Raw genomic sequence first — 13,340 nt, 5'->3', positions numbered from 1 at the left:
GTCTAACTCAATATCTGTAGTTGTATTCTCAGGTATTGGCTTTGGTATAGACGGTGTTTTAAGTTCTTTGTTCTTAGCTAGGCCAAGACAAGATGTTTGGTGTATTGTGTCATTTAAAAACAACATTTGTTCAGGTATCATGCAGGTTCTAAACAGTGCTTCAATGCCTTGCACCTGCCAATCTTTTGTACCCCAAATTGTTTTCGTTTCAATATTATTTTTCCAATAATCAAAACCAAATGTCATCATTTTGTCATAAAATGCTTCTGAATATATCAATTTAGAATTTGTCAGCATTGTTTTCATTCCTGTTTTATCTAACAGTTTATAATAAAACGTTTCTGCATCACTGGTGTTAAACCCTGAGAAGTATTTGAATTTCTCAAAAAATGCTTTAGAACTGCTTTTAGGTGGTGTAGAACAATGTTCCCATTGATTATACATAAAAACATTTCTAGGCTGTGCAGATTTATGCAAGTAATGATCCCCATAGTGGGTGTAACAGAATAACTGCTCATAACTAGATGAACCTTGTAAATAATCATGATCTGTGAATCTAGCTGACATTACTAAATCAGACATCATGTCATTAATACTGTTAAAGTCCCAATCATCAGAGAATGTACTAGGTGTCACAAAGTCACTTAAGGAAACCTTTAGTTGATGAGGATACTTCAGGATTTCGACCGGACCATATATCTCATAGTCTGTTTTCTCCCATACTACCCCACCAGGTATTGGAATTGCTGTGACATTTACTGTTGACAGTTCTCTTTTCTTCACGTGGGATGATCTGTGTGGTTTCAGGACTAGGTTGATGTTCTGACTTGCTGTGTCCATTGTAATATATTTTCCCTCAATGAATTTTCCCAAACACAGTACCATGATGAGCCAAAGCAGGAGGAAAAATACACCTAGACCGAACCAGAACTCTAGCCAAGGGGAAATTAGGTAGATTTCCTTCAGTTGATGAGAGTACCGTTGCTTTTTCTTTAAAAGAATTTTTTGTTTCTGCCATCACTTCGGGGTCGTTTAAATCTTCAGAGAAGTTGTCGAAGTTGATGAAATAACCAGAGGCAGTTCTGTCAATTGATGGGATTGTTCTTTCAATCTGTCTCTCGGTAGCACTTTCTGATGCCACATCATTGTAGACTGGTGTTGTTTCATGACGAACTGTTTCAATCTGTGTTTCAAGAGGCACGAGTTCCATGGCATTATTGCATAGTCCTTCATTGTGCACTGCAGGCTGATCGAATGTGATGAGTCTTTCAGTTTGAACCTCTTGGATTGTTACAAGTTTGGGTATTCTGTTGTTTCTTGGGAGTCCACTGGGCCTACTGTTGATTATAGGCCACATGCTTGTGGTTTTACCAGATCGATGGACACGATTCTGTTCTCCTTTTTACCAGCAAGGGGCGGTAGTACAACTGATCTTGTTCCGGTGACTGCTAAGACAGGTACTGCTTTTCTGTAAGAAGGCCCAAATTCCTTCTTCACCGCTATTTTTTCTCTGACTAGATCCCAAATCTTTGGAATCCAGACAGGCCTTGCTGGGGCTGTTGCGGGTGGTGCCTCGTCAGTGGTACTTGGCTGTTGCTTTAACTTTACGTTGCTTAAGGATTTTCTTGTTTCATTCAGTTCCTGTAAAACAGCCAAACGGTCTTTTACATCAAACTGCGTTGTTTCTTCTTGTACCACTGACATCTGACTATCGAGGTCCTGAACGCGCATTCTAATTCCGAACAATAGTTCGTATGGGCTGAAACCTTTTAGAGAATTTCTTGGCATGTTGTTAAGACTAGTCTGGACACTTATTAAATGTTTGACCCACCCAGCGCCTGAACCTAATACCTTCGCTGTTATAGATTGCTTTATGTCACGGTTTTTTCTTTCTACCACACTATTCCCTTCGGGGTGCGACGGACAAGAATATCGCAACCCAATTCCCATGCTAGCCATGGCCTCCTTATAGGCTCGAGAGCTGAAAGCAGGACCCTGGTCAGAATGGAACGTGGTAATTGCGTATGTGCCGATAAAGACTCGCAAATCTTTTATAACCGTTCTAGCGTCAGCCGAGCGATGGAGGCCTCATTTTTAAGTGCTTTTCGTCTTAACTATTAATAGGACGCAGGACGGGCTGTAGGCAGCGTTACGCTCTTTCTGATTGGTAGCCGGTAGCTAGGTTCGCTACTGCGATCCCTATTGCAGTTTTCACAGTTGTTTGCATATATTTGGTGTTCTACACTCATTCCCGGCCACCAGAATACTGATTGTAATTCAGTCAGTGATTCCTTGATCTCTCTGTGCCTTAGAACCAAACCCATGTGTGCGTCTGCTATTAAAAATATTCTCCTGTTCGTGTTTGGAATTACTCTATCCCCCACTCCAGGGATTCGAGCAAAAGGAACGGAGTTTGCATCGATTATGTATGCATAATTGAGTGGATAGTTTACGGGTAGTGCTGCACAGTCGCCTTTTACGGTCGTTTTTACTGCCAGCATGGTTTCCCCGTCTATGTACTTATCTGTACGCTTTTTTGTGGCTACGGAAGCCGGTTTAGTTGCTTCCGCGGTGGCTGTATTAGCCAATGAATTCCCTGCAACGTGAACGCCATCACGTTGAAGACTCTGTGCGTGAATCACGTGAGTCTTTTGTAGTTCTTTGTGTAAAAGAGCTACCTCGTTCCAGAGCTTTTTATGCTTTATTGTGGCACCAGTGTCATCTTTGTAGTCGTTCTCGATCCAACTCTGCAGTTTATTGTTGTAAGAATTTACGCAAAAATGAGAATCGCACACTATAAGTGTGGGGAATTCGCGTTCTGCATTTTCGAGCGCCATCTTTAAACATCTGATTTCAGTTCTTTGAGCCGAACAGTACTTCACTGATTCAGTTTTTGTTATTTTCGGTTTGATTTTACCGCACAGCCAACGACATTTAATGATCGCACATGCTGCATCGTAGGATTTTCTCTCTACGTTGAAATGCTGTACAGAGCTATCTGTATAGATAATACAGGCATATAGTGGGAGAGGCAGAATTTCGATTGGCAGAGGATATTCTTCTTCATATTCTAAATCATTCAGTTCTTTGTATTGTGGGGCGAAATAGTATTTTACGTCTTCCGCTCCTAGAGAATCTATGCACTGTATCCATTTCGGATCCAGTGACACTGTAGGCAGGTTTACTGGGCTGAATAGCGCCTCGAAGGCGGATTCCGCTGCAAGGATATTAATCCGTTTGCCGTGTGCTAGTCCTCTTTCATTTGCTAATGCGATTTGCACTGCATTCACAGTTCTTTCTGTGCGACTGAATGTTTTTTCTGCTTGTGTGTACAAGTGAGATTTAATAGAAATAGGTACCTTTTCTCCCTCATTAGAGGTTAGGTACGTGAATCCGCATCTTCCTGGGATGACTCGGATTACAAGATCGATCGTGTTGTCACGTGTATCTAGTTTTGTTTTTGCTAACATGTCTGTTTGCAGTGATCTCAAAATTTCTGTGTGTTTTTGAGTCCAATTGATTTGTTTGAAATCAGGTTTAATTAGTTCGTAGAGAGGTTTAACCCTCTCTGCGTAATTTAGTATGTAAGTTCTTCCGAAATTCAGAAAACCTAGTATTGATTGTAAATTCTTCAGCGTTTTTGGAGCTTGGAGTACAGCGCACTTCTCTAAGAAGTTGTCCGCTAGGCTTTTCCCTTCACTTGATAATTCGTACCCTAAAAACAGTACTGTCAGATGGGCAATTCGGGACTTTTTAAAGTTGAATTTGTAACCCTCTGCTGCGAACCCAAGTATATTGGTGTTCACTCTTTTCAAGTGAGTATCCAAGTCGTCGTCTGTGAGATAAATATCATCTACGTAAGATAATGCTTCATCATCATAGATTTGTAGTAACTCTGTTACCCTAGCTGAGAATAGTCCTGGGCTGTTCTTGAACCCCTGTGGGAGTCGACAGAATTTTTTCTGCGACCCAAATGCGGAGAAAGCGGTCAAATATCTGCTTTCTGGTGCAATGTTTTGACAAAAGAAACCATTAGAAATGTCTAATGTCGTTTTATATTTTTTCCTAACTATATTATTCATTAGGGCTGCACTATGCGAGTTTTGTACTGCAAAAGTTTTGCAACATGTATTAAGGTGTCTGTAGTCCAAAACTAGACGATATGAATTGTCTGGCTTGGAGACAGGAAACAAAGGATTGTTCATTTGAGAGGTGCATGTTTCAATCACCCCCTGGTACTCAAGTTGATCTAAGATCTCCCTGACCTGTTTTTTAGCTTCTTGCTTTATGGGATACTGCCGTTGGGCAGTTGGTTCACTTTTTAGTTGGATTTTGTGAGGCGGTGAATCCTCATCCCATCCTACATGATTTTTATATAATGCAGGTGCCTGGGCCACTGCCCATTTCCTTGCATATGTATATTTTTTGTGAATCGGTATGTGATTCGAGAAGGCAGGCATAATCACTTCTTCGCCACGAGGGCACTCCCTGACAAACTCCGGGGGCCAATCTTTTTCAGCTAACAGAATATCATAGCCTTTTGAGAGCTTATCCCAAAATAGACCCTTAATTTTCCTAGTCTTATCACCCTCCATACGCAATGTTATTTCGTATATTTTATGGGGCTCGCTAAGTCTGGTGTCGGCAGTTTCAACCTGAATGTATTCATTCGTGTCCACTGTCTCCAGATGACTCATCAAGTTCTTGCGCGCTATACCGATTTCTGCTGCACTGTCCAACATTGTCAATGCCCACTCCCCGTTTTTCAACTGTGTCCTCAGTATTCTCGGCATGGTTGATTACTCTAATACTGGCTACCTTCTTTTTAGGAAATTGAGATTTTTTACTCTGAGCAGGTTCCTTGTCTTTGGACTTGGTGTGCTCTCCTGGGTCTGACCGTCCTCTTCTTTCCGAATTCTGTGGAAGAGATCGAGAGGGACGTGTATCAATACTTTGATATCTATCAGGTTTTTTCAGATTATCCCTATTTCTAAGGTTATATCTTTTCTCAGAGGGCTCCCTCTGGGGAGACTGGTGTTCTCGAGTCGGAGTTCTTTCCCTCCGTCGAGGAGACCTTCCTCTGGACTGGAAAACTTTTTCCTTGGGAGTGGATTGTTTATTTCCATCCCAGCTCTTTTTAGGAGTATTTAAATTATTTTTAATAAATAATTTTTCAGGACTTTCGAGCAGTTGGGGTTTTACTGGTTTCCCACCCAAGCTGTCTCTACCTAATTCTTCATAGCATTTTTCTATGATTTTTGCAAGCTCAACAGGATCTTTTATATCTGTTTCCCTCAACTTCTGGCGAATCGCCACAGATGCTGCTTCTCCTTTAACGTTGGCTAATAATATAGCCGTGACCTGCTTGAAATCTTTCAGTAATTTCATACCTAGATTTAAAGCGGGCTCTGGACCGAATTCATTTTGAATTTGTTTTAGTACTTCTGGTATTACCGCCATAGACGGAACACCGTGTGTTTTTGTATAAATGGAAGCAAAGACTGTACCCCAAGTGTCACAGTCCTCCACGTGTGGTGCGATTCCCATAGGAAGGCAGATGGTCAAGATTCTGTGTTTCTCAATAGGGGTAGTATCAGGAAATACTGCCTCTATTTGAGTGATTTTCTGGGCTAACCAGAAAGGAATTTGTTCCCGTTTTACGGGTGTTTTACCAAGACATGACTGTATGTTCTGTGGTGTAATTTTATTTGTGTTCCCCTGGTGAGGGGTCAGCTGGTGTGAATTAACAGCTGGCTGGACTGTTGCAGTCCGCATTACATATTGGACTAATTGCCTATGTATTTTTATTAATGTGTTTAGCTGTGCTAACAGCTCTTCCTTAGACATTTTTACAATGTCAGGATGTGGTGTGTAGCTGGCTAGAACCGGCCACGTGGCTCCTGGTCTACCTAGTGGACCGAGCCTAGTTATGTGATCATTGTGTTTTAGGGCGCCATTAAACCAGAGCAGGTGCTCTTGAAATTTAAGTGGGATTTCAATCTCCTCGAAAGGAGCGTACTCTCCCGGAGGTTCCTCTATTTTGTAATAGTGAAACTCTTGTGTTCTAGCGTTTGCCGCTGGAAAGTTTATCCATGAATAGAATACCTCTGTCTGCCGATACTCGTGAGCCTCTATCACGAAAATTACTGTACCACCTTGAGGTGTCAGTCCGTTTTCTATAAGTTTCAAAGTTATAGATTTTCTTAAGTGAACCGGGATGATAATAGCATCCGGGTCTGCTTGTTCGGGATCTTGCTGAGTCGCGTCTACTGCGGCCCCAGAGGTTCCGTTGGTTTCTACTGACATTTTTAAAAATGCAGGTTTGCAGAGTAGGTCTCCAAGGAGACAAAGATTAGGTGCACAATATTTTGGAACACTGTATCCTTCAACGTTGAATAAACCAGAGCTTTACATAGGAATCTCTTCCTACTAAGGTCGGGCGGATTTTAACCTTTCACCCACTCCAGACGTCTATTGGAGTATTCACGGGAGAAAGGGGTGTGAAATATGCTCGACTGAGTTACTCTACAAGTCTTGCGTTAGTTTATCGCCTTACCAAAACGTTGGGCGCCATGTAGTGTAGTTCCTAGTTTCCCACTAGGCCCTGCGCATTGGAATAACATAAACAGTAGTATCGACGTGGAACTGCGGATATTCCAGGCCTCCACTGACTATGCTAAACTTAATTGGGTTGTGTTACCAACTAGCTCAGAGGTCACTGGAAACTTTCTTCTCTGCATAGGAAGTGATCAGCTTCCTTGGCACAGACAAGAAGGGATTCAGTTTTCCAACAACCGTGCACCATGACAACTTTGCTCCTCAGATCAAGAGTCGATCTCTAGGGTCGTGTGAAACAATAGACATGCATTTCACTCAGTCAGTCTAGTGCAGTTTACTTTCACAGTATGTAGAGAATAGAGAGACGGGCGTTTGTCAATAAAGGGTTAACATTTATTGAACAGTCTTTCTTCTCGTACAAGAGAAATGTATTGCCACAATTGCAATAATTGTTATTATAAAAAGTACGTACAGTAAGATAAGTATTGCGAAATAGAACTGTAAAAGCATTGATATGGTTTCTTAGCCATACAATGGTTAAAAGTAATAAAACATATATACAGTCATATATACATTAGGCTAACATACTCAACTGGTGCTTCTAACTAAGCCTACCCCAGTGTGCCTGACCTAAGCCTAACACGTGAAAAGGGGGAGTAAGTAAGTAGCTTAAGTTAAGTTGGTTTTGCCAAGGTTTGTTTCAAGAATTCTCGTCTAAGGGTTTAGTCAACACCATACCTCTGAATAGAATGATGGAGGATTGGAATCTCCTTCAGGGGTCTCTCTCGATATCCCAGTCACCCGCGAGGGTAAACCGGAAGCGCCGGGACTGGATTTCTCTGCACGAGAAAGGCAGCGGCTCTCTTCAGCGCGTCGAGGAAGGAGGGGGGACAGCGTCCGCGGGCAGCTGGAATCTGCTGGATGTCTTCGCAGAGGGACGGCTGTTCAGCTCCTTAAGCGTACTGCACCATAGGTCGCGCTTTGGCGGCGATAATGGTAATCAGTAGCTTCACCACCACAGGATAGCAGGCTGCAGTGACAGAGTGCTAGATTTACCAACACAGGGTCATGCAGGCAGCTGGCATCAGCAACAGGCAACGAACTCGCATTGCTTAAGGCAACGTTGGTAATATTTATACCTGACAGGTGCCGGGTTTGACGCAAGTTTGCTGGACATAAGACGTCAATTAAAGATGTCACTAGGAAGTGACAGTTATCAGTTGCTCATTGGAGTTCCATTACTAATCAAAACATAGCAAGCGGGGATTTCCAGGTTTGCTAAGTTTTTATCTTGTTGAAGAACTCGGAGTGTTATCTAGGAATATCAGATAGTGACTGCTGCTCTGTCATTGCACTAATTGGTCGCAAAGGAAGTAGCAGAGAGTCATGCTGGAATGTGGCTCTGTTCGTGTGAGGCCAGAGATGACTTTTCAGGAAATCGCACTTTGAACGGTTATGCCAATATAGGGAATAAATGGATTTATAGCCGAATAGGGGCATAAGGTCACAGTATCGATCAGGAACCTAGATAAGCACGCAACAAGATGTTGTCACATGGTATATGGTTCCTGACTGTCAGGAATAAGTCTGGATCAAATACATGACTGCATGCAACAATAGAGCAGAATCATATGATACTCTTCAACCCCAGAAGTTGCAGCCTAAGAACATCTGAGTTCAACAGAGTGCTTACTTTACAGCTGAAACTGGTGAAGGTGACTGGTCAGTAACTGCAAATGAAAGTATGGATCAATACAAATAGGGCCAAATGCGGTACTAAGAGATTAACTATAAGGTATAATAAAATAATTACTGTATTCTATTGATGTGGCTACACAAATACTATTAAAGTTAGAATTTTACGTTGATAATATTGTGCGATATTGTAAATCTGTGCATGCAAGACACACTTATGCAATTGGTAATGGTTTGATATGTTTTACTAAATTAAAATGATTACATATATCAGTATCAGTATATAAAGCTTTATTCGATTTTCGTAAAATCATAAAAGCACAACACATACATTTAAAACATCACAATTAATAAATGCTTGCGTATGAGATTAACAGTTAAACAAACAGCAATTGTAATAATCAAGTCATTAAAAATTCATTCAAGTACAATACAACATGAAATGGAATTTGTGCTGTCCAACACAATAGGCATAGAGGGACCCAAGCAAGAATGTTTTACCGCATGGTTTTCCGCAACAACATTAAAGATCTTAAAAAACAAGATACCGCAAAAATCACGTGCTCGTCTTCAAGTTTTAACAATCTTAAGAAGGCAGGCCTACAATTTCTTACACCCCAACGGTTTAAAAGAGGTTTTAGATAGAATTTTCTGGGGGTGGAATAGAAAGAGCAAAAAAACATTAAATGCAAATTAGATTGAAATGCGGTATTGTCACACAAACATGTCAGTTTCAATGAGGACCAGTTATTCATCTCCGGTACAGAAACCATACGAAAGAAAATCCCAAGGCGGAGACGGGACAAAAGCATTCTGTGGTACGGGCTGGGGTCCACTTTTAGATACATTTGCATGCCTTCGTTAGGGGTGATTTCTTGAAAGTTTAAGATGGTTTGTTTGTTCTTTTCAACGTTCCATCTCAAAGTTTCCAGATGGGAGGTCAGTGTTTTTTTGAGAACTGATCTAGATACGCCCTCCAGGGTTCTAGGTTTTACATAATAATCTGGGAGGCCTATCTCACTAAGTACAGATCTTACGTACGACAACCATCGGAAATTTGCAACCCCATCTAGGGCCAGACAATCCTCCAGGAGGTCCCTGTTAAAACTGGCTTCCCTTGTTGTCCATACCTTATGCCATAAGAGAATTGGGGACATCTTAATTATGTCGCTCAAATGCTTAACTCCAGTCTCTATGTGCGTGAAGATGAGGTTTTTGGTACACCCTACATATATATTCTAAGGCAGATACAATTAAAGGATGCTACTATTACAGGACAATTTGTGATCCCTGCAGACTCCTGAGGAAAGGGTGAGCTTTTAGCAAAAGTTTAAGTTTTTAAAGGCATTCTGGATACAAAAAAGTTGGGATCCAGGCAAGTTACACCATCCTAGACTCCAGTGAGTCTAGTTTTCAGAAATGAATGGGTTTAATAGGTTTCCTTACGTGTAGGCATACCATATGTCCAAGTACTGCAGCCATCACATCACCAAGAAGAATGAAATTCGAAGAACAAATCTTGATGCCTCCTCGTTGCATTAGTGGACCTTTCCTTTCACAAGAGATTAGCTCACTCACACAAGTGGAATACAATTTAAATCGAGAGGAGTGTGGGAATACAGAACAGTGGAACAATTGTTATTATATTCTGAATTTCATCCTGTTTTCGGTTTCTAAATTTAAAACAATGGTGAAGAACAAATACATTCTGCAAGCTACCCTTGAAATCAGGGTATTTGGGTAGCCCTAAATGCAGAGTCATACAACAACCCACTATTTCTAACTCAGGTTAGTAGGCACATAAAAAAATGTACAGCTTCCTTTATACCCATTGTTAGAAATGGGGGTCTCTAGTTGGCAAGGGTTTGCACCTTTGTCCAAGAAGGGACCCCTCCTTCGAGTCAGGATAAGGGAGTTACACTCCTAAAATAACCACTGCTCACCCCCTTGGTAGCTTGGCAGGAGCAGTCAGGCTTATCTTAGAAGCAGTGTGTAAAGCATTTGCACATAACCAACAGTAACACAGAGAAAGCACTACAAAAAGACACCACACCAGTTTAGAAAAATATCCAATTTTTTATATACTCAAAGCAAGACCAAAAACAATAAAGAATCCGCAATACAGTACTTGAAAAATAGATACTTTGCAAGATATCTTCTAAACTGCAGAAATGCCTCAAAAAAACAGTTCGTATGAGACAGTAGCTCCATCCGGGGCTACTGTGATGCTGAAAACAACACAGTCTAACAGTTCAAGCCAACTGAGTCGATACAGGCCAGCAAAAGCGTGAACAGACTCTGTCACATTACCTTTCTTGTTGCGGCTTACACGAAGGTGCGGGACGGTCGTAGCAACCGTCCCGGTTGCATTGCAAAATGTAAGCGGTGCCGTGCGCGGTGTCCTCTTGATGCGGTGCAGGCAGCGGCTCAGTGACAATCGTTCAGACTGCGTCGGTGAGACCAAGGCTTAAGGTGCAGGGCGAGAGGGTGCTGCATGCGGTGCTGGCAGGTTGTGATGTATTCGACAAAGCCAGTGTGCAGGAGCTGGTGTCGGTCAGTCCAGACGGGGCATGTGGGACGAGGCAGTGTGTCATGAAACTTTACTAGCGGTGCCCCCAACCACGATGCGATCACAGGTGTCGAGTCAGTAGCAGCGACAGCATCGGTGAGACCAGGATGGCGAAGTGAAGCAAGGCGGTGCGGACTGCAGTGCCCACTGAGCAAGCAGCGGCTCAGTGGCAGCAGCAGTTGTCGTCGGTGAGACTAGACTTGCGGTGTGAGATATGGACAGTGCGGTCTGCAGTGCCGTCACGACACAGAGGCAGCAACAGAGTCGGCGACGGAGTCAGTTGCCGTTCCCTTCTATGTGGCAACTGAAACAGCGGTTCCAGAAGCAGTACTCAGAGGTTGGTGACGTCTTTGCAGTCCCTGAGACTTCAGTACGGGAGGCCAGCTCGATTTCAGGCCCTTTGAGATACTCAGCACAAATAAAGAAAGTTCACTCCAGTCCTTTCACTGCCCAAGACAGAAACAGCAACTGCAGGCCAACCCAAAAAGCAACAACACAGCAAAGGGGCAGTACTCCTCCTACCAGCTCTTCTACTTGGCAGGTTCCTTAATTCCAGCGAGTTCTAAAGTTTAGGGGTTTGGGACCAACTTTTTATAGCCCAAAATCCTTTGTCCTCTCAAGCAGAGAGTGTCTGTGCCCAGCCAGAACCAGTTCTGTCCTCTCTGGTGCAGCTTCCTGGCAGGAGGTGGAGACAGTATTGTCACAGGCAGACAGGGTTTATTCAGGAAAGGTAGGACACACATCAACCCCCCAGGGGCCGTCTAAGAGAATGTACATCCCCAACCACTGTCACTCCAAAGCCAGACAGTCACTACACATCCTAGCAGAGGCACACAAGATGGCTAAACAAGAAAATACCTACTTTCAAAAGGTGGTATTTTCAAACACAGAATGTAAAAATCCCCTTTACTAAAAAATGCATCTTTAGATTCTGAGTTCAAGCATACTAAACTTTATTTTTCTATATGGTCTCAATGGGAAGTTGTAATTATAAGATGTTATAAATTAACTCGCATATGGGCCAGGTAGCCTTTCAATAGTGAAAAAGGAAATTGGCAGTATTTCACTATCAGGACATGCAACACACATCAGGGAATATCCTACCTTTCACATACACTTCATCTTTCCCACAGAGGTACATTGGGCCTACCTTAGGGGTGACTCACATGTAAGAAAAGGGAAGGAAAGTGTAGGGCCTAGCAAGTGGGTGCACTTGCCAAGTCGACATGGCAGTTACAAAATGTGCTCAGACTCTGCAGTGGCAGGTCTGGGTTACCTTTTCAGGGCTACTCATGTGGGTGGCACAATCAGTGCTGTTGGCCCACTAGTAGAATTTGATTTACAGCCCTGGCATATTCAGTGCAGTTTACTAATGACTGACAAGTAAATCAAATATGCCAATCATGTAAACACCAATCCATAACACAATGTACACAAAGAGCATATGCACTTTAGCACTGGTAAAGTGCCCAGAGTCCTAAAACCCACAACAGCAGGTCAGGAAAAAATAGGAAGAAGAAGCAAAAACTTTGGGGATAACCCTACAAAAAGGGCCATTTCCAACACCCATTTTTCATTTATAAGATATTACCTTATAAATAGATTCACCGTTGGTACACTATGAAAAATATATTAAGCTTTAGCTCGGTTGCTGGCTATGGGAAATTCATGCTTTCAGACAAAAAACCAATTCTATATATATATATCATGCATTTTGCAGAGTCTGGTGGACTCAACAGTATGCTACTCTTAAAAATAGGAAATATTGACTACCACTTACAAAATTGCAAAAACTGTGGTAAAAGTATTGAAAATTATGATTTTTTTAAAAACATTGCCAGTTACTGAAAGCTGGGAAGAGAGCGATCTTAGCACAGCAAACTTTTTGTTGATGCCCATTTTAGATTTAAAAAAATAAAACACTTTTATGCACAGGGCTCTAATCCCATTAAAATAAAGGTTACAGTTCCCTCCTGCGAAAGCCAGATACTTTTAGAATCTCCAACATATGGTTGGAAGAAAACTCACATTTGGCCTTCATATCTTTTGTGAAAAGCGTTATGAAGGTTCACGTATGAACATCTCAAGCATCAAAAACAGAGGCACAGCAGTGGTGTGAAAGGGCGAGATAGTGGGATTGACTTCAGCGCTGAAGGGGTTAAGAAATTTCACAACATTGAATTGAAAGAGCTTCTGCAGCCTACTGATCGTTAACTAAACTGTAGAGTACAAACCATATAATCCAAAGTTTACACTTACGTCGGTTTCCTCGCACTGCATAAACCACTTTGATTTCTGTGCAGAACTTTCCCATTTGTTCGATTACACTTCCAGTCTGCAACGCCAGCTCAAAGGTGGGGCACAGGCAGAGGCACTTTTGGGTTACAAAATGGAAAATAAATAGTATGAATGTGTTTATTATGGACATAAAAATCAAAATATAAATGTCTTCTGACATCAATACTGAGAAATAATAAAGTATACATATATATAAAAACTAATAATTTGCAAAGAAGTT

General features: G+C 42.0%; 1 protein-coding gene across 4 annotated transcripts in view; it reads right to left on the bottom strand.

The window, feature by feature from the left end:
* Positions 1 to 13,340, bottom strand: part of LOC147732747 (ATP-dependent RNA helicase DDX25-like) — a 1,983,894-nt gene that overhangs the window by 1,185,094 nt on the left and 785,460 nt on the right. For all 4 annotated transcript variants that reach the window (XM_086957315.1, XM_086957316.1, XM_086957313.1 and 1 more), the window contains exon 7: positions 13,082 to 13,196. In XM_086957315.1, coding sequence (XP_086813441.1) covers positions 13,082 to 13,196 — 115 coding nt within the window. The remainder of the gene's footprint in view (positions 1 to 13,081; positions 13,197 to 13,340) is intronic.

This window comes from Lissotriton vulgaris, chromosome 2_1 (genome assembly GCF_964263255.1).
Source record: "Lissotriton vulgaris chromosome 2_1, aLisVul1.2, whole genome shotgun sequence".
Classification (NCBI taxonomy): domain Eukaryota; kingdom Metazoa; phylum Chordata; class Amphibia; order Caudata; family Salamandridae; genus Lissotriton; species Lissotriton vulgaris.
This window is presented reverse-complemented; position numbering and strand designations above follow the sequence as displayed.